Genomic DNA, 22,421 nt, shown 5'->3' with positions numbered 1-22,421 from the left:
TTTGTTTGTCTTTGACTAACTCCTGTCTGTAGTTGCAAAGTCTTTGAAAACAAACCAATGTAACCTTTAGATGTTGGTGCAGCCATTACTCCACTTGCTTTGGAGCCTTGGTTTAGAAGATTTAAAAGAAAAAAAACTCTGAAAGGAAAACTTGCTTAAGTAAATAGTTTCCATTGTTGTTTTAGTATCTCACAGATGGGGTATCATTAGTCTGAATTAGGTAAAACCTTCCTAAAACTGACCTCCACTGAGATGTATAGCTAGTTAAAACTTCCTACCCGAAGTTTCCCACTCTTCTTGCTACTTTAGCCAGCTGTCTAGTTATCACACTATAAAAACCAAACTACCAAAACAGTGCTGGGTATTAAGGATGTTTCAGAGGTGGAAACTTGCTTATTCTTACACAGATGTTGGTACTAAACAATGAAAGCCTGACTTACAATCAGAGTTGTAGAGAGATAAAGGGGATAATTAGCAGTGCCTAAAAAAGGAAATGGCTGGTTTAGTTCACCTTGGGTTTCCGTAAGGCACTTCATACTCGATTTCTACTTTAGCTGTTGTATTAGTCTTTCTGTTATTCAAAAGAAATTACGGTGGAGAATTGGTTCTGTTCCTCAGCTCTGTGAAAACTTCTACAACGCAGTAATACAGGTGAGCATGTCCAGTATGTTGTTTTTCCAGGAACTGTACACAATGAAGTACCTGCTTGTCTGAGATGTCCTGGGTAACATCATTGCAGTCTGTCTAAATGTATTTTTAATTACAGCCAGGAACACTTCTGAAGCACATCAAAACTACCTTGCCTTCCCCTGTGGCGTGAGACCGAGTAAGTTACAGTAGCTTTCTGAACAAAGTTTTAAGCTGAAAACCGTACGTGTTCTTCCACCTCCTACTAAAGAGACATAGATGAGGAAGGAACAGACACTGCCACAATCGGGGCAGGAACAGTGGAAGCACAGAGAAAGCATCATAATACTCTAATACCGTTTCCTGAGCTCTTCACCTGAAAGGCATGGACAGGGACTATTTAAACAGCGATTAAAGGATTTATGTCCTACAGCAAGATCTGCCGGTAAGCAGGCTTGGCTTGTGTCGATTGACAGGTAACAGGCACAGGTCATAGCTAAATGCTTAAAACATCCAGAAATCCCAGGAAGTGTCGTTGTCGCTTACAGAAACTGCTACGTGCGAGGCAGGCTACCCCTAGCAGGGCGGGCTGCTTAAGACAGGGCAATCCATATTCTTACCAGATTTGATGATTGGCAATCTAATACTGAAGTCCCTCTCTTTAATATTACAAATTGAACTGGAAAGTCAATCTGGGTTCTCTTACTAGTTCTAAAAAGTTAAGCGAGACAGACAGTGCCTGGCACTACTAGAATGATAACAAAACTGTACAGTAGCCATTAAAATGAATTTATTTGTTTTAATTCAAAGGTTTAACAACTATTAGCCCAGTGGTCTGGACTCAGGGCACAACCACAAAGAAGAAACATCAGACCAAAATACAAAAAACAAGTACACAAATTACCCCTTATTTGTAAATGTAACCTCATAACCAAGTTTTAGCACATTAAAAAGTTTACAAAGTTTGTAACACTCTTAAAAATTATTCAGAACTGACAGCATATGTGGCAGTTGAGCCTCTCCACTCCATCCTTGCCCATACCGTTCTGTGCCTGGATAATGCCACGCTTGAACTGGCAGGTTGGGTCACTGGAACTGCAGGTTTCCAAAGACACTTTGGTGCTTCTGACCAGTGCCCGAGCAACTCCAGCTCCCTACCCCCGTTGGGTTAGCAGGAGGCGTGCGGGTGCGCTCACTGTTCTGCCTGCTGTGTCCTCTGCAGCATTGAGATAATGACTCAGTAAATGCAGAAATAATTTAAAAAAAGTACAAAATTGACCCTGAAGAAAAATAAAATCATTTAAAAAACAGCCTGGCTTTAACCAAGTTATACTAAAAGCTGCAAGACAGATTTACAGCAATATCACTTTGAGTACGAGATCACAAAAGATGAGTCTTGTCACTGTAAAAATGAAAACATCAAAGTTGACCTGTCTGCCTGTAGAAACCTCAAGCTTCCTAACAGGGCTGGCATATGCCCTCTTCCTGGTTTTTGGCCTTTTCAGAGCTTTGTTAACTATTAGGACTAATTTAATTCCTAAGAATCTGCCTGTAGTGAAACAACTGCAACACTGAGAAAAAACAGCACGTCTGTATTTCCATTAGCTATAGCTACTTAGAAAATTAATGTCTCTGGTTTAGATGCAAGACTTAGGACATTAAAGTACAGTAATTTAACAGTTGCAAATAGCCATTTCTGAAAGAAAAATACAGTTGGGCTTTACAAAATGATATCAAATATACAGAAATATCAAAACCCTGATTGTGGCCAGAAACAGATGGATAAAACTACACTGAGGTACTCTATAATCTTAAGGTATGCAAATGGGGTGACTTCCCATGGCTCCCAACTTCAGCACCTGATTAAGCACAAGTAGGCGTTGCTTATAAGCAGCATTTGTCGATCCCCAACAAGCTGAACCGAAACCAAGTACAAGAGCTGTCAGGTTCCATCCTTCCAAAGAAACAAGATGCAAATTCTTCTTTGGTGCTTAAATAGAAGGAAGTTAGAACAAATAGATACAGCTCAAACACCGCATCCTTGAAAAATAGCACTGCATGTATCCTGGACAGCTAAATCCTTGGCACAATATTCTCAATACGCACAGGCTGTGTTGCCAGATGTTACGGTGGGTGCAGGAATTTTACTAGCTCACTTTTCTGCTTTGGAGGGCTACTTACTCTAAAGCTGCATAAACAAACTGATGTTATTGTGGTTACTAATGCTTCATTTATGCGTACATTTGCAGGCAAATTTAGACAGTCATTCACTGGCAGAAAGAGTAATCAATGTCATTCTCCTTGGTTCTTTTGTTTGAAGCACCTACAATATTAAAAATTAGGAGAGCAGAGTGCTCTGCTCAGACCCCTTACTACGTACCAGTGTCTGTGAAGTCTGGGCATTGGCGCTGCACAAGAATTTTTTTTGGTATTGTGCCTGACTCGCTGGTGGGCAGCACATCACTCCCCATCAGGGCGAGAGTTTACAGTCAGCTTAAGCTACTGCTGAAAGGAACAGCCTGTCCGCTCTCTGGCCCACCCCCTGCTCTGCCCCGTAGCTGCTGCTGCTGCTCCCATTACTGTTAGTACTGTGACAAAAGATGTAGGACCATTTGCCCAGGGGAGGCCAGGACTACCCTTTCAATGGTGCGCTGCACTGCTGCAATGTCAAATCTCATCACCAGGTGCTGGGCAACAGCTTCAAGCTCTCTTGACCTAGATTGTGTGCATAATACCACAGGGGAGAATGCCTGTTAGGATTCAAGAATAGCAGTATAGTTTTGCTCTTTAATTTCCAGCATAAATAAGCATAAAAGCAACCAAAGAAGTCATCTCGATAGCATAACTGCCTATAAAATAAACCATTCAGGGAAAAGAAAATCAGCCTCTGCCAGGGAAGAGAATAAATAACCCCAATGGAGATTAAGTATTCTGCTTTCCCATTCAAACCAATATCCTGCATGCTGAACAAAGTCGGTGTATCTGATGCACGTTCCGAACAGATACCAGAGACAGCTGAGGAATAAAAGATGCAAAGTTCCATGACACCACCTTCACAAGTTCGTTCCCTTTCTGCTCCCACCCTGACCTTCACCTCCTGTGAAGCCTGTCTCTCAGCTACGCTGTTAGTTTCTTGTGGCACCACACCATAAACCAAAATGAAATACGAAGTTTAAAGAGTCTTCACAAACAGGCAAGGGGAGAGGGAATAATTTAACTTTTGGGCCCCTCACTACAAGAAAGACACCGAGGTGGCCAGAGTGCATCCAGAGAACAGCAGCGGAGCTGGGGCAGGGGCTGGAGCCCAAGGCTTATGAGGAGTGACTGAGCGAATTGGGGGTGTTCAGCCTGGAGAAAAGGATGCTCAGGGGAGACCCTCTTGTTCTCTACAACTACCTGAAAGGGGGGTGGGGTGTAGGGTGGGGGGTGGTCTCTTCTACCAAGGAACAACCAACAGGACAAGAAGAAACAACTTCAAGTTGCACCAGGGGAGGTTTAGGTTGGGTATTAGGAAAAAATTCTTCACCAAAAGGGTTGTCCAGCACTGGAACAGAATACCTAGGGAAGTGGTGGAGTCACGTTCCCTGGAGGTGTTTAAAAGCCATGTAGATGTGGCACTTAGTGACAGGGTTTAGTGGTGGCCTTGGCAGTGCTGGGTTAATGGTTGGACTTGATCTTAAGGGTCTTTTCCAACCTAAATGATTCTGTTCTAATTCAGCCAGCTTCATTGATACTGTACAACAAGCAAAGAAGCAACAGCTTACTGTCAAAAAAAGAGGTGAAGGTCCTACTGCCTTCCCTCCCACCTGACCCCAGTTGTACCAGTCGACTCTTTACAGCAGCTCCAATACTTCCAAAATCCTTATTGAGTGTGGTAGTCGGTTTACCTCTCTCCTGCTTTGCTGAATTACCTTGTTCAGTTAGCCATTTTAGTGACTTAAATTGGTACAGAGGAGTTCAACAACCTCCAGAACCCGCCCAGGTGAGGTTTGGAAGGGAACCGTGGGTGTCCTGTTGGCTTTCGTGAGCAGTTCTGTCAGCATATTCCACATTGGGAAATTATGCCTGAATTCATAGCATGACTTAAAACAACTGGACCAGCATAACAGAGAAAAGCACGAGTCACAGCACCATGACAGAAACAGACATCTATGATTCAGGGTGGGAGGGGAGGCAAGAGCAATCACTTACAGTGGCTCTGCTACCAAAGTCAATGGTACAAGTGGTGCAGCTCCACCAAGAATCCTTTCATCCAAACTGCCCCCAGGATTTCCCTCCTGTTAGCTATATTTAACATCACCATTCCTGCTACTGAGTTTGAAGTCAGGTCAGAAGAGCTCACAAATTTTGCATTCCAAGCAAAAAGCCTGCACTGAGTGAGACACCTGGGCTTATTTAAATGCTTCTGCAGTCTTAATTGACCAGAGACAGTCAATGGTGGTAGATAGCAGCTGTTTTATACTCATTTAGAATGCCCCAAAGCAGGTGACTATAGATAGGAAATGCTGTAGTTAAACAAAAAAACCCCAAAAAACTGCTACTTTCATCTAACACAGAAATTCTTCCAGTAGCTACGGTATTCTGAAGGAAAAATAAACAGGAAAGATTCTTAAAAACATAAAAAACCCACAACCAAAACCCCCATAAGTAAAGTTAAGCACATAACAATGCTAAATAACACTTGCCAAATTTGGCTAAAGTCATTCTATTGCAATAGCAAACATTCCACCTGAACAGGACTGAATCCACCATAAGGCATTTTGCCAAATTCTCAAGTAAATAAACAAACCATGATACACTTGACAGTAACTATGGGGAAGGAAGAATCACTGTATATTTGATTCAGCTATTTATAGGAGGTGAAGTCTATTAACAGGGGGCACGCTTTACCATCCAGCACCATGCATCTTAGCATCTCCCAGCAACATCCTCCCTTTCATCATGAAATACTGAATCTGCTGAAATGAATCGCAAGAACTTTGATCACTTCAGCAGCTAATTAAGTGATATTTCACAGACTGATTCAGGCCTTCAATACCAAAACACTCTTTCTTTAGGCCCCACTCCATAAATACTGAAGTAACATATGCCTGGCTTTACTGAGGCAGCAGTGAAACTACTCCATAAAATTCATTATATACTTAGACATTTGCAGGATCAACAATTGACAATTAACTCTGTATGCTGGTAGTACTTATTATCAGGTGCTTAGCTTCCTCAAGTTGAACTTGATTAAAAAACAAATGGAGACATCTAGTCTGTCTAACTAAGACTAGCTATATGCATTTGATGGATAGTTTAGGTATATGTTGCATGTTAACGAGTCGCAAGAGTACAGTGTATTTATTATGTATATATATACACAGCAAGGAATGGTAGAAAGCCAGAAACCAGTTTGTGAATTAAAGATTGGGACAAGATATTTCCTACTGAGTTGTACTTTTTTTTTTTTTTTTAAACTTACAGAGTAAAAGTATTTGAAGTAGCCATTTATTCCCTCTCGAATGAAAATTTTTCTTTTTTAAGGAGAAAATCAACCACTTCTCACTCTTACTTTTCCTTCTTGAGGTATAAATGACTGTACCTTAACTTCAGGATGTATCTTCAGGTGATCCAGCTGGAGGAGGTATGATCGTTTTTGGTTTATCTTACAAGTCACAGCTTTGACAACACAATGAATCTATAAATTGCAACAAACTTCTGTACAACAAAATTCCTGCAGCCCTGAAACACAACAGTCTGCGTAACAGATTCACAATTAACTATCTGGAGCAACATACTCAAGGTTTCCCATCTTTCTGTCCAACAGCTGCTCCTCTAGCCTTGGAAAATTTGAACAGGTACACACAGTTTACTCTTTATCATTCTGCCTACCTACATCCTGTTTTCCAAAAGATATGTTGACAGGAAGATTTAGTCATACTAGTAAACTGGAACACTTGCTTTTCAGTAGAGGCCTGCACTGATTTCATGTTCCTTTTTATATCTGTATTTTAAAATCAGTATCCAGAATATATTCCAGCTGCAGCGAGAGAACATAGTTTCATGGTGGTTTTCTTCACTAACCACTCTAGTGAGTGAGGATCAGTGTAGAACACAGAGAAGGAATGTTTCAAAAGCTAGGAAGTCAAAATAAGAAAACTCATGTTTACATTGGACTTTGTATCTCCACTCCCTCTCCAACCTAAGCTAAAGGAAAAAAAGTTTTGTTCAGTCTGGTCAGAACAGCGGATGAAATATAGCTTACACATAATATGGTTTTTTGAAATTATTTCAACATGGTGTTTTTCCACTCACTCAAATAAAAGCATCTCCAAAGCATCAGGATCTGATGAGACTTAGCCAGATAGATAATTCATCCACAGCAGCTTAGAAATTAAGTAGTCGATGGAAGAAAAAACAAACAAAATTTTTTTTTGAATGAGAGATTGTTCCCCAACATTTTCAACCAGCTTAAAGAAAATACAGTAGAACCTCACTGTTTTGCACTTAGAACTGGGAGATGAAGTGTACATCGTTTCACTGTGACCATTTTGCAACATTCCAGTGCTAAGAGTTAAGCCAGGATGATGCACTTCAACACGTGTTCCGCTCACATCAATGGAGAGTTGTAATGCAGCTTTATTTCCTGTCCTATGATGTAAGTGTCCTTGTATCTAATGAAAAATCAGACAAAACGAGGTAGCACTGCCACTCTCTTTGCTGGAATGTGGACAGATCCTGGCCTAATTTTAAATGGTGGCTTAGCAAGATTCTACTGTAATCTACACAAAATGTATAAAACACGAACCTTTTCCAGAATAAGGCCACTAATTTTGCCATTGGCAATAGGCAGTGAGAAACAGCAGTTAAAAAACGCTCACTTCATTACAGAGGTGTTTTTGAGGCAATAAACCATGGGGAGAAGTATAAACACAACTGTCCTCTCATCCCTCCTCTTTGTTTTCCAGTATAAGTATCTGCCCCCTGTATGCACTGCTCCATGGGGAGAGATTTCAGTCTATTTTCTTAGTTGGGAGCCTAAGGAAGTCCACGCTACATTTAAAGATGGGGACAGCACTGTAAAACAGCAGGATTACAAGCTTCCCGTGAGTCATGGTCATGACAGTCTGATGTCCAGATGCCCAGATTCGATACCAGGGCCCATAAAAAGGATCTGAGACGGCTGGGCACAACATGTTGTTCAAATTCACTTCTGTAACCTGAGAAAGTGACAACATTTATAAATTAACAGTATTTTTGTGCTGCACTGATGCAGTCACCTAAAACGGTAATTTTGAAATTACCATAATAATCAAAAATGTTTAGGTGACACTCCTTTGTTCAACACAAGTAGGGCAGCTTTCAGAAGAAAAGGAGATTCAAATTCAGTTGTACATTTAATAGATAGACTTATGCAGGTACATAACCAATTTATGAAATATTTTACCGATACTTATGAGATCTGAGATAAAAATGCTCTTTAGAACGTTAATTAAAAGTTTGCATGCAAGGAGTCTTACCCACATATATTTGGACACTTTGTAAAACTAGTCAGGGTTTTTACTCTGAATGTACTTGCAAACTATCCATTTATTAACCTGTATTTACTTACCAATCCGAGAATCTGCAAGATGCTAAAATGATACACAAACATAAACCCTGTGGATAAAAGAGCCCACCAGAAATTGCAGAGTGGTTCTGGGGTGTAGATACCTTGAAAAGAAAGGAATACATTAGGATTCAGCTGAATTGCGGCGTCCATCACACACTCACGAATAATCCTCTCTGCTCTGCTCTGTGGATGTTAGGGCATCTGGCTTTAGCTGATAACCTACTCATTACCATTATAGTAATTAATATTTGAGAGCCTTATTTCTTACCTGGAGCATCCTGATCAGTTTCTTCCCTCCTTCTAGTCCAGCAGTAAAACATACAATATGTTACCCTCATTAAGCTTGCCTGTTTTTCACCAACATCAATGATTTTTACCTCATTCTTCCTTCTACTGCAGAAGTACTAAATGATTTTAAAATACACTAACGGTATACAGTGAGTCTTCAAAAATCAGGTTATTTATACTTAAACACCTGCTTCTTACAGGTGCTATGGGCTTCAGCATAGCCCAATTGCCATTGCCTAACCTTATGGTTGTTTAACAGTTAAAAAGTAACTTGCACCAATAATGCCTAGGAACAGGAAAGCTGTATAAAGTAGTCAATGCGTTAATGACAGACTGTGCTGTTAAATGAAAACTGCTGTGGAGATATTTTCAGATATACACTACAAACAATTTTATAATCAGTAGGTATTACAGATACTGTAAAATATTTTTCCCCCTTCAAAGGAAGGGGCAGATGCCACATTCCTGTGTTCACCTTTCTCTCTCCGCCTGAAACTAGGTTTTGTCAATTTACTGACAAAACACAATGCCACAAAATCTAGAATGTACCAAGGAAATCAGATCTAATGAAAGTACCCTTAGATACAAGACTATTTTTGGAATTAAATATTCAAGCGTCATATGGCGAGAACAAAACCAGTTTACAGAGTTTTCAAGACCTACTAGCAGATGTGAAAATCTCAGTGGAGGATACAGGGAAAACTATTATTTTCCTTACGACTTCAATAACTTAACCTAGGGGGTGCAAAAGAAAAAGATGCACAATGTCATGCTGCTCAGCTGCTATAAGAAGTTGTAGAATTTCAGATGATTATAAAAATACACCGGCATTTTTTTTATCTGCCTTTGTCTGTTCTCTGATCCCTTAGATATTATTACATATTGGAACGTGTATCCAGTACTCAAAGGACCTTACAGCACGGCGTACAATATTCGTATCAGCCTTTGCTAGCTAGCACATTCAGTAATTACCAGGAAGTAATTACAGACTTCAGCATATACTGTACAAGGCTACTTGGAACTCAAATAACGACACATGCCTAGCTAGCTCTGACAGAACTCACTGGGCTGCAGCTGGTGTGAGTGTGCCCATGGATGTTATCATATGTAAAGGCAAGTAACTGCTGTTACTGGCTTCACCACATCACCATGGAACGGTGCGTCCTGTCTCAGGTTGAAAACCCCTACAGGACTGCTTTCCCAACCCCCTGTTGCCCTTTAAAAAGAAGTCTTTTCTGCAGTTTTCTCCTGTAGTTTGTACCCATTGTGCCAGTTCAGATTGATTCTGCAGTAGCTCCCTGAAATAACCTAATTAAAATACCATTTTGTGACTGTTACAAATTCAAAATTACCTGCACTTTAATTGTCTGAAACTGTACATCTATTCATTGTCCACTCGAAATAACAGCTTCTCTGTCGCTAGCCAGCAGAGTAAGGAGTTGACTGTATGCCTGAATGACAGCAGCATACATGTGCCCCGTGTATCACTCACTGACTTCTAACGAGCAACAATATTAGTGTAATTACCAAAGATACAACCACACACCATGTTTTAGTAAGCAAGCTGTGACCTGGTGCAACCACCATAAGTAACGAGCAGAGACGCTACTTTGAAAGCTTAAAGCAGCTTGTAAGATTTCTTGCCCAGCGGGTAGGTGAAGGTCAGAAGAAGAGTCCGAACTATAAGCAGAGCCCAACGGTAGCAGTGAACTCTGCCTGAATTAAGTTGGGTGCTCTACAGGTAAAGGGGAAAAATTCACAGCAGCCTAATGCCTCAAACCTACCCAGCAAGCATGATCTAAGAGCTGGTACCCTGTTTAGAAAACAGCACAGGAGACTTGACTTAAATAGCAGTGATATTCATTAAACTCCACTGCCCAAAAACATCAGATACACGATACCACCTTGAATATGGGTTTTGATTAGAAAGAGCAAGAGAAGAAGCTACTAGCCTTGGTGTCGGAGTTCAGGAGACCATGACTATTTTTGGCTGCACAAACTTTAGGCGACCTGGTCAAGCTACACAAAACCTCTTAGTGCTCCCTCCCTCATTAGCTGTAAAGAAAACATAGTTTGACTTGCAAAGTTTTTTTGTATTATCTTTGCAGTTTCAGGTGCATGTTTAACCTGGATGCAAAACACAAAATAACATTTAAATAAGGTGTTTAAAACAGCTCCCAGGAGCAGGCAGAGTAATGCTATACCAAACTGGTTTCATGTGAACTCGCCTGGTTGGCAGTTGCCTGTGTTTTTTCAAAAATATCTGATAAAGCCTGAGAATAGATTGGTAGTATTCTAAAGAGGAAAACACGCAGAAAAGCTAGAATCCAAAGACCTTGATATTTGGGGGACCTACAATGCAGGTAGTATAGAAACACTAAAACAGACAAGTGAACCCAGCTACAAAACAAGACTGGAGAGGGAAAACAGTCATTAAAAGGCTACAGAAATTGGCCAACGTGACAGAACTGATCAGTGGCACAACTCGGCTTTGAACCCAAGCTTCAACCCAGTCAGGGAATTGTGTTTTAGAAGTCACTTAGGAGAGCTGTTCAGGTGCCTCCAGCAAAGCATTTCACAGTGCTACATCCTCTGTCTGTTGCAAAACTTAAAAAAATACATTAGCAGCTCTCGCCCTCTACAGAATTTTGATCTCGCTTTATAATAGAAAAATCCCCCCTTACTAGACTTTACCGTCCTGAAAATAATAGTGTGATTTTCACCAGTATTGTTATGTGGACATCAAGGGACAAAAAGGAAACGATGACCTCCCACATGAACATTTCGGAGCGCTCTGGATTCCCAAGCATGCTTTGGGAAACTAACCTTAAACTCATACCTGGGATCCTTTCTGTGCATTTCTCATTAGGTAAATAGTCACTACAGATATTATTTCTCTATGGTCCTGCTATTCAACAGATGAGTGTTTAACAGAGCAGACTATTTTCTGTAGTACACAGCCTGTTAACAGAAACATACGACCAGGAAAAGCAAGCCCCAGCTGAGTGGCTGGTTGAACGGCCTGCGTTGGCTCTGGCAAAAGCTACTTGCTGCTTACATAGGAAATCCATTTCAACAGGTAGCAGCGAGTTTCACGCTGTTCACTGAGGACCACAGGCAATTCTTACATGTTAAGTGCTTTCAGAATTTTCATCTAACTGCCAGTCTGGCACTAATCTCATTCTCAGAAACGCTCACACCCCAGATAGTTGAGACCATTCCAAACCGGGGTCATCCAGCTAGGCTATGTATTTGCTCTCCTGTTGAAATAGCATGGTGGTGGGTATTTCAGTTTAGTGTAAACTTCATTATTTCAATAGCATTGATAGGAAGGATTTCATATAGACTGAAGAGTCTGGTGTTCATCATCTGCTTCGGCAACAAGAATTTCTTGACCTTAAACATGCCAACTTGTTAATGTTGGGGTCTAGGAAATGGAAAGATGGCTTTAAAAATCTCAAGATCAACAAAGAGACTGAGTTTCTTTCATACTGTCGTCCCCCATCGTCCGTCCGTCCCGTCCCCCCCCAAATCTTGTGCTAGGTTCTAGTGTTCTTATGAACTATTACTTTTATTTAAAGTTCTCAGAATGTAGGCTTGTAAAAATTCAAACACAACATAATAGCAAGCAATGTTCCTTTTGTATTTCTGTGAAAACACAACGTAGGAGAAAATTACTCCTCTGTTTGAATTAGAACCTAAATATAGTATGATTTTTTAATTTAGTAGGGTATTAAAATAATCTTTTTCTTAATTAGGTCTTGCTTTCATTCCCACTACATCTGGTAAGAGCTTTACCAGATATCCAGCCCAGCGCACTCTCCCTCATTAGTCTCACAATTACAGGTAGACCTGCTTAATCCAAGACTCAGAGCAACTATTACAATTCCTTCATTTTCAAGCTTATAAAAACATGAGGGCAAATTTATTTCCATTTTATTTCCCTTGATCAAAGGGTTAATTCTAGTAGTGTGGCCTATTGAGCTAGCCTAAAGACCAAACTTCCTTTCCAGGGGAAAACAGGAAAAACGTTCTCAAGAGGATGAGCCTGAAATCCAGTTTCCCCCTACAGCGGTTCTGAATCTGTGTACATTTCAAAATACTACCTTATGCCACGAGATTTCTGTTTCCCTCAGTGCCAGCTGCTCATCAGAATCAGCTCAGACGGGTTTTATGTTACCTGCTTCTCTCAGGAACAGTTTTTTATATTCCACACAGAAGCAGCAACAGTTCTTCCTCTTCCTTCAGAGAGTAGGATTTCTTCCATATACTGGTGCACACCCTGCTAAACTTCCCCGTCTCCTAGGGAGAAACAGACCTTGGCCCCACTCCAAGATGCCACATCAACCTTTGTTTACGTAGCTACCTTACGTAGCTTTGTTTTGTAATAGGCCACCACAGTTTCAAAGGAACTGTAACTGCCCGTTGCATAAAGCTCAGAGGGCCACACGACAGAGACATCTCCTCTCCTCTTCCTCGCCAGCTCTCTTAAATCAAATTATCCTGAAACGATCAAGCTGTAAGAGCGCCACAGCCCCCACCCCCAGCTGCTGCACGGTGCCCTGGCTACCCTGCTGCCCAAGGTGCCATGGTACGGGCACAGCGCGACAGTGAACCAGGCATCTGCATCTCATACACAGGATCCAAGAGGCAGGAGAAAAGCTGGAATAGGAACATGGAAGTTGCCAGCAGGAGAGTAGGAGAATAATACACAGGAGTTGACAGGTCTCCAAGTAATTAAGAGTTTCAGTGAAAGAGCTGTACCGCTCGTTATCAAGGATTTCAATGAGGATGAAAATAAACTAGGTTTATGACTGCCTATCTATATTCAAACATAAGAGTGATATTTTCCTGCATTACTACTAAGGTATATAATAAAGCCTGCTTTATAACTCCATTTAAAAGCTAAGGAAAGAGACAGCTAAATACAGGTAAGTGTCACAAAGTGGGGAAGTGGCCAAGAAAGGGTACAACAGCTAAAAACGTCTTAAAATACTCTTGCAGAAAGTCCTAACAGCCAATGGAAAGTGCAAGTTTAGATCCCTAGTTGCTTTAATTGCGCTTTCCTAGTTTAGAGCCGCAGGAAAAATGATCCTTTCCTCTGTACTTGTATCTGTGTTCTACATCTTACAACCCAGCCCAGCTTCTCATTAGGTAAGAAACACTGCACTGACCCCAGGAAAGCTGACTGTACAGAGCTGCTGCTGGCCACCTGCTGAAGTGCAGCAGAGGCATTCTCCAGGAGGGGGGCAAGAATTAAAAATAAAATATCAAGTTCTACTGGCTTTCTGACAATGCCATAGAACTTCATCTCTTCTGATGCCACTTTTGAAGACATTTGGATCAGAAAAGAAAGGGCCTTTCACTTGAAGAGAGACAGTTTCTTTATTGCTTATAAAGATACAGCACTTGCCTTACAAGCTGAAAATTCTGACTCAACTCCCAGCCAGCAAATCACCTACTTAATTATGTAGGGTGTGTATGTCTGTCCACTTGGGCACAGCTGTACAACAGTGAATCAGCTCTTAAAATACATGGGGGCCAGACCACAGGACTGTCCAGTATTTGCAGGGCTGTTACTGCCAGTTTGAGCTCCAAAAGAAGATTATCCCCTGCCCACCCCTCCCCAAAACCAACCAAATCAATTTACTCTCTCCACAGCGTGGACAAGCTGCATTTGAGTTGTGAATTTTGAGAATTTGCAGAGCCATTTTGACAGCCTGGATGCTGGCAAGTATCCCCCCCTGCAGGCTAGAGTGCCAGAACCACGCAACCAGTGACACCAATGCAAAGGCCTCTCATTAAACATACTCGATACCCTAGAAACAGGTACAGCTGTTCACACATCAGATTGCTCCTTAAAGGGACAAAATCCTAAAACCCCCTCAACACTAACATCCTTTTCTACTTCATTATGTTATTAAATCAACGAAATAATGCTGGAGATCTCAAACCACAAGGCAGACAAGTCTCCGGAACTCCACTGCTAGGGAGCTGCTATAAATTAACCCTTATTTCAAACTGTTGCATAACGATACCATTTGCTCACAGCACTCAGGAAATAAAAAAATCACTTTGATTAAATTTCAGTGTGATTTGAAGCTCCAAAATGTGCACGCACATCTAATCCCATCAACTCCATCCAAAAATCTGACCAAATTAGCTTAAGGACCAAGACAGTCAGGAACTGTGAATCTCTTAAGGCTGATGCAGTGCAAACTAGGTTTTTTTCGTTATGTTAAGAGTTAGAAAAACTAAGTTGTCCTGAACGCCACTGAAGGTATCTAATACCTTGATCTTAAAAGGTCAGGTTAATGCACTGTTGCAATATTTGTGGCAGTTTGAGACTACGTGTCCTCAACTGCCATCTCCCTAAGCCTTGTACCAGCAATCTGTACCCCAGTAGCATAACGTACAATTATCTGAGCACTCACATGCTTCAGAAGGCCAGCTTAGTTGTAGATGAAAGTGGCTTGAGGAGTTTTTAAGTGGTTGGTTCCATGGTCTAAATCTGTACTGCTGTGGTTCCTGTCTTCTTCCTCCCACCTTGACAACTCCTTCCTTGCACCTCCCTTTTGCTGATCCTCGCACTCATCTGATGCAACAGTAGATCAATCCAGAAGCTACAAAAGCATTCATACTTTTTTGACAGGGAAGCAAAGGTCTCACCTCCTAAGGACAAAATAAAACAGGGACCTACAGCTCTGGTTCAGCCTACCTAGCTATTTCAGGAAAGATGTAATTTTTGACAGGGTTCACAGGTGATACAAGGTGAGATTCATTCAGAAAAAAAGTTGCCAGCTGCAGATAAACTGCATGTAAGAATTGTCTTCAGTTAGAAATCTTCTGTGCTGGCCTGTTTTATCTGCACTACGTCTATTTTGCATGAGCGCTTCTTTACTGCAGCCGAGAAAGATCAGAGCCGCAGTGCATAAGCATTTATTTTGTCTAGCCTGGCACACATGTACATATACATGCATATACTTGGGGGAAAAAAAAAAAAGAAAAAACATTAGAAAAGGAAGTATGGAAATTTATATTCAACTCAGTACAGAGGGGAGAGAGAGGGAAGAGACAGAGGTCTTAATCCCCAAAAGGGAATACATCCTTGAGCTTCGGTGAGTTCACTGTGCAACACTGAAGCCTGAGCCCTGAACATCTTGCATCAAGTTAATCCTAAGCATGGTAAAGCCCCCACACTGACATGGGGGGAGACATGAAGGGGATGCTGCCAGCGCAACACGACCTGTCTTCACCACTGTAATGAACAGCAGGGAGAGAAAGAAAATAATTACAGCCCTTGCTTACTATCACCCTGTTTCCTTTCCAAAAGGAGATACTTCAACAGGTAATTGAATATGTGTGCATGACTGGTATGATACCTGATTAGCACATGTTAACAAACTTGGATGTGCCATTCTATATAAAATGAGCCTCAAATCAGCTCTGTTTCAGGTGTTCTGCTCAACCTTCCTTTGAGAAATGTTTGAGATCCTATAAGGCTATCGGTAATACTGGCAGATTCCCAATAAAACTGAAGTAGTGTATTTTTCCATATATAATCCATTCCTTTCATTTTTCCATTTTGCTGCCCTGATTCATTTACTTCTCCCAATCACAATCCATAGATTCACTGATGGAAACTTCTATTTAAAACACAGAAATAAAGCTGTCAGCTAATCAACATCAGTGACAAAAAAGCAATTTTCACAAGATATAGTTAGGATAAAGGGTGTGATCTACTCAAAGTACTTCAAGCAAAGGTGCTAGTGAAATGACAAAATACTAACAAATGTTTTTAAGCTGAGCAATTTTTCCACCAAAACTCATACATTTAGTCCCCCGTGAAAGTAGCCACAACTACTAGAGAAGTCCAGGGACGTTTTGCCAACGAGGTATGTCAGCCAGTCAGCTGCTCAGGAGCCAATGCGTAAGAAATTGAACAGTTATTATTTACACAGCCCAGGGCAATCTCGATGGATATAGCCAACCAAGTTCTATAGAAATGTCACTGCCATCACATCAACATTAGATGGCAGCAAATACCTGTAAATTAATAAAGGGCAAAAATTTAGAAAACTGCACTAGGATGACAACTGTAGACACAAAGCCCTTTATACCTGTAAATTAATAAAGGGCAAAAATTTAGAAAACTGCACTAGGATGACAACTGTAGACACAAAGCCCTTTGAACTGCAGGTGATGTCCCATCAGTCCCAGAAAACAGATGCTAAAGAACCCAGACAACCTTTAGTTCAAAACAAACAAACCCCAAACGAACAAAAAAACCGAAAAAAATAAAATCAAAAGAACACATCAAGTGACATCCAAGGCCAAACCTTAAAGCGAAAGAAATACACGTCTTAAAATGATGTCATATGGGAACTTCAAGGCCATCAAAGGAAGTGATTTATTGACATCACAAGAGCTTGGTCTGTCATTGCCTACAGTGTGCTACAGGGCTGTTTACACCTCCTCCCTCCCGCTCCCCATCCCCTTCTGCAATGATCAGGAGTGCGCATGACTTCTGCAACTATACTGCACCTTAGCATTATTTGCCAGAATTTTAAGATATTAAAGATGAATTAAAATTAAATGTGGCTGGCATAGAAGAGAAAGAAATAGAATGATCTTTTGAAGTATGATACTTCACTTTTTCCTTTAGTGTTTTTTCTTTTTATTTAGTTTCTCTCAGCGGTGGGGAAAAAAAAAAAAAAAAAAAAAAGGTTACAAACCTACAGTGAAACAAGAGTGAAGGATTATAAGTGACTGCTGATATAAAATACAAAAGATCCACCAGAATGGAAAAGGGTGCCTCTGCTTGTTCTAAGCATTTCCTAAATTGTATCCCATTGCTGACATCACATCCTAGGGGTTTTCATTAAAGGCTACTGAGCGTCAATCATCATCTTTTATTTCCTGGATGAAACAGTTTAGCTCTGCCAGAAAATGCAGCAGGAAGCATGTCAACGCTAGAGGGGGGCAGAGCATCACGCTAGATGAATACAGCCTGCATTTCCTCCTCAGGAGCGCCAATTAGAAAAATCACTGGCCAGTGGAACAATTTGGGATTCCCAGATTTAATGAACTATTATGGTATAAGTGAATGCAAGATAGTAATCTTGTTAGAAGAGATAACAAGCAAGCTACTTCACTGATCTGTGTCACTACATTTCATTAGAGCTTCAGAATTTCAGGAATTTATCTAACTAATTAATATTTCCGTGAGGATATAATACTAATTATTTTTCCAGCTCATTTTAAGTTGTATTACTTCTCAAGAGACATCCAAGAAGGCAAAAATCTTTAAAATACATCCCAACCACAACTAAGAATGTTGCAAGATGGCAGAGATAGTACTCAAGAAGACAGTGCACATTATGCCAAAACATTCTTGATACCCCTTTGGGCAAAAGACCATTTTCTTATTACCATTTCAGTGCCTGACACAAGCCTTTGTTATCCAGGTTACAATGCCAACATAACATCAGAAACTATTAAGTAAAAACACAGAGAAAAATGGTAATAAAAGAGCAAGAGTAAAGCTCATGGTAACCACCAAGCACAACTTTTCCATTGCATGGGAGCAATACAATACTCAAGAGAGTAAATTGCCAACCTACCTCCTTTCCGCAGCAGATAGATGGGCACAACGTAAAGCATCACATGCTGGATGTAATAAATTTCCATTTCAAATGGAAGCTGTGGAATAAGAAAAATATTTGTAAATGTTTTTCATCACCAAGAACTGAGTTACAAGGAACCGTTCTCCTCCTGACCCATGACAATCCTTTCAGTTATTGTATCACCTATGCCTAGTAACAGAGTTGGCATTGTCAATGCTTTTAAAGTGCAGCTAGCTGTACCCGTTCCATTCCATTGCCACAAATGCAATGCAGCACTCCAAGTAGACAATTCTCAAAATTAAACAGAAGCACAACAAAGGAGGAATAAAGATGACTCTTTTCCCTTAGTTCATATAAATTTCCAATAACAATACAAATCAAACCAGAAACTATACACACCCTGTATGACAGTAGCCTATTTAGAAAGAAATTATAATTGCCACATTGTGAGTGATAGAACTCTACAAATGAGGTCTTTTTTATATATAAAAGTAATTATTGAGGAGGCCTGTGCAAAAATCAAAAGACATGACTTATAGCAGTCTGCGTGCATGTGTGAAACTGCTAAGTTTCACCAAATATAAAATAAAATATAAAATAACCAATATTTGAAAGAGAAGCTGCAGAAGAATATATGTAAACAGGTTACCAGTTAGTATTACATCAGGTATTTCTCACCTGCTGGCAACTTTCAGGAAATTACAATTAGTCATTTGTGTGTTTGGTTGAATTCATGTTTCTAGTTACTACTTAGAGAAGGCAGACAGACTGCTAAAATAACACTGTGCTAAGAATATCTTGAACCGTAACTCTTTGAGTTTAATTTGAGCCCCTCAATCCAGATGTAACTAATTCTAGCTCTTCATCAGTTAGAAAAGGTAATGCACTTTATTTGAAAGTTATTCCCATCCGTAAATGCCTTTCACTGTAGCTATTTGTTAAACTGAAGCAACACGTTTAAAACCAAACAATAGGAGAAAAGATTCCAACTGAAAATTCAGAATTCAACTTCTTGCTGCAGCTCACTTGCAAAGCTGAAGACATACTTTTCCGTTATTTTTCCGAAATGCAGACTGGACAATACCACACACGGGTACAAAGTCTCACAGGAACAACACAAAGCCATTAGCTTTGGTTTAAATGCAGCCTCATTCTATCATTCTACAGGCTGAAGTGAATCCAGACCTAAGTCCTACCATCGTGGCTTGCCTGTTAGGAGTTGGGGGGAGGGGGAAGCAAGCATCTTCCTTTTCTGTTACTATTCCAAAACACTGAAGTCATAGCATTGAAACAGAAACATTACAAAAATTTCTACATCAACACAAGTAAAGAGAGGTTGGAACAATTTGGTTTTCCTCCTAAACAGCAGTCAGTACACAGCTGGTAATTAATACAGCGATCTTTTAAATTCAACAACAACTCTTACATCCTATTTTGAATGCAAAAGATGCTAAACCCAACAGCTGGATTCTGCTAGTCCTGGCATCCCCTAGCTGAACACGATGAGTGTCCTGATTGCAACCTCCAAGATGTTCAGCCAACTCTTGGGAGACTAAGCTAAAAAAATCTTCCATACAATCTGTCGGGTTATTTTATTCCAAGTATTCTGTATCAAAACACAAAACCAAGCAAGATAATAGTATGCAAAAGCAAGAACTTCATGGAGGTTGTGAGGATTCCTGAATCTGAATCTTTTCACCTCCTGTCCCTTGTTGAAAGACAGAGAGGACAAAATGAGGGAATCAAAATTATTTGGAAAGAGGCTAAAGCAGTATTCCTTACTGGAGAAAAAGCTGTACCTCTCCCAGCTGGAACAGGCACACTTCAGAAACAATCGCTCCTGATACAAACACCACAACATGAGGCACTCATGCCTGCCAAGGAGCATTCTCTATTTAGTATCTGTGATTTCATAAGGGCTTCTACACTCGCCGAGTTGTGAGGGTCAGTTACACAAACACTACACTCAGGACACTTCTGAGAACAGAGTAACAGTTGTTCTGCTGCAGTAGTGTTGACTATTTTTTCCGTGTAAAATAAAACATCTTTTTTTCCACTATAAAAGATTTCTTGTTCTGAAGCCTGGCTAATTACGCAAGTGCATTTCCTGATATAGAGCTGCAAGAGCACAATTTCTGTACAACCAAGCGCTGAAGTTGTACAGCCAGAGTACAACAAACAGAAAATGAGCAAACACAAAACCATAAAGTTGAACTGAGCAAAAAACTGACTCACCTAGCTCTAAAAGTCTTGTCTAGAAATTGTTTTAGCAATAAAAGACACACAGATAGCAGGTACCTTTTCTATGCAAAGAGAAACTGCAAGTGAAGACAAGGTAGGAGAGATCACCCATCAGTCTAGGATGTAAAGAATGTCTTGGGGAAAACAAGCACTTCAGCAAGTGGTAAAGTTTGAGATACTGAAAAAAACAAAGCAACACTTACAGAACAAAGTAAGTCAAAGTACTGAGTCGGCCCCTCTAATAATATCTGACCATAGGCACCCACGAAGGCCACGTGTATTTAAACTCAGACTCCAATCACCTCTGAAGTGGACCCTCTTCACAGGCTCCATGAGACTTGTCCTCTCCCGTCAGATGCCACCGTGGAAACCCAGCAGCCACTCTAGAGCAGGATCTCCCTAGTAAGGAACCAGTGATGTCCATGGTAACGTTCCTCAACCACAACTGTCCCCTGAGAGATTCAGAATGACTGGGTAGTTGCTACCAAGACCATCTGAACTCTGTGTTGTTAATTTATTTGCTGGGGGTTTTTGTACTACACTGCTGTCTCCCTTACCAGCTGCCAGCATCACTCTTCCTGCATTTCATCGCTTCCCTTACTCAATCTTAAAACAACTGATGGTATAAGACAAAAGGACAAATTACCTCTTTCTTCTACAAACGTATGTTCTAGGCACCTGTAACAGTAAAAGAATACAGAGGACAGATACTCTGCTACTCAAGAAAATCCATCAGTTTTTCTCCTTTAAAGGTTCTTACTTGTGGCAAAGCAAATCTGCTTCATCCATTCATAGGTTTAACACTGGTGTAAAATCATATATGTTCCAAAATACACCAAACTAATATTGACATACAAAATACCTCTAACATACAAGATCAAAACGTGATAACAAAGTACTCTGGAAATAAATATTCAATTTTACATTTTGTAATTAAGTTTCTGTTAGAAAATAAATGGTGTTTTGCTTCTCCAGGAAGAGTTTGGTTCAAAGCAGCCACATGTGCTGCCAGCCTCCGCATCAGCCTGGCACGATGCAGATTCAGAAGGGCCACGTTCCCTGGACACATGCTAAAGGCCCTGTGGAAAGTACCCAGGACAGCAAGCAGGCAGTGGACCTCCACCCCAGGAACATACATACATAAGTTACATACAGTTCTACTAGTCTAGCTGAACTCCTAGCAGCTGACTACATTGCTTGCAAGACTGCGGAAAGGAGAAATTGTATCGTGAAAAATGAGAGCTCACCCCTGCGTCTCTGAGAACAGAGTCACAGCCGCCAACACCAGTTCTCTGAGCATGTACTTGATGGCCTAACTCAAGCCAGCTACTGCCCTAAGGAAGGAACTAGGATTTTCCATTGACTGCACTAAGCTTTAGAAAAATCTCTTGGAGACAGCAGTAGAGTTGAGCCCAAGAGTCAGATATTCAGGTAAGAGTTCCCCCCCAAAGAGTACAGCACACAATACTAGTTCAAACCCACTTTGACACAGCAGTGGTTTTCAGTGGGCTAAGAGGTTACCACCTTGCTCTGTTTTCTGAAAGTAGTACTCCTTCCACTGTTAATTATTTATACCTTGGCCTCATATTTGCAACAACAGCTCAAGCACTGTACTGTGCAAGAGCTACAAAGGCTGCAGAGTATGGCAGAAGGAATAGCAGGAATTCAACTCCCAGTCTTGGCTTTTCTGTAGCACATCTAGCATGAAGTCTAGTAAATACCAAATGTCATTATGTACCAGCCACCTTCTTACACATAATCAGTAACTCAGACTTAACCTATAATCAGTAACTAGTTTCCTTTCCTCAACTGATCAGTAATCAAATACATCAACCAGAAACATAAGGTTTTCTTTTTATTTGCAAAGCAGGTCACAGAAGAGATTAAAAAGCAAAGAGAAGTAACCTATATAGAGCTATGCAATACAACAATCATGGGGCAAACAGCTACCAGGCCCATGTAATACACTGGTTACCTCTCAGCATATTTGTGATTTTGATAGCAAATTACTTCTTCAGCAGAGAAGAAACAGCTGCCAGAGAAGC

At 40.6% G+C, this 22,421-nt stretch overlaps 1 protein-coding gene across 3 annotated transcripts in view; it reads right to left on the bottom strand.

Annotated features, from left to right (window-relative positions):
• Window positions 1-1,395: 1,395 nt before the first annotated feature.
• TMEM164 (transmembrane protein 164) overlaps window positions 1,396-22,421 on the bottom strand; it is a 44,856-nt gene continuing 23,830 nt past the window's right edge. For all 3 annotated transcript variants that reach the window (XM_056360028.1, XM_056360027.1, XM_056360026.1), the window contains 3 exons: window positions 18,133-18,211; window positions 8,222-8,322; window positions 1,396-7,829 (listed from right to left, as the gene is read on the bottom strand). In XM_056360028.1, coding sequence (XP_056216003.1) covers window positions 7,623-7,829; window positions 8,222-8,322; window positions 18,133-18,211 — 387 coding nt within the window. In that variant the 3' untranslated portion in view covers window positions 1,396-7,622. The remainder of the gene's footprint in view (window positions 7,830-8,221; window positions 8,323-18,132; window positions 18,212-22,421) is intronic.

Source organism: Falco biarmicus, chromosome 14 (assembly GCF_023638135.1).
Source record: "Falco biarmicus isolate bFalBia1 chromosome 14, bFalBia1.pri, whole genome shotgun sequence".
Lineage (NCBI taxonomy): Eukaryota > Metazoa > Chordata > Aves > Falconiformes > Falconidae > Falco > Falco biarmicus.
The sequence above is the reverse complement of the archived record's forward strand: the minus strand, read 5'-3'. Positions and strand labels throughout refer to the sequence as shown.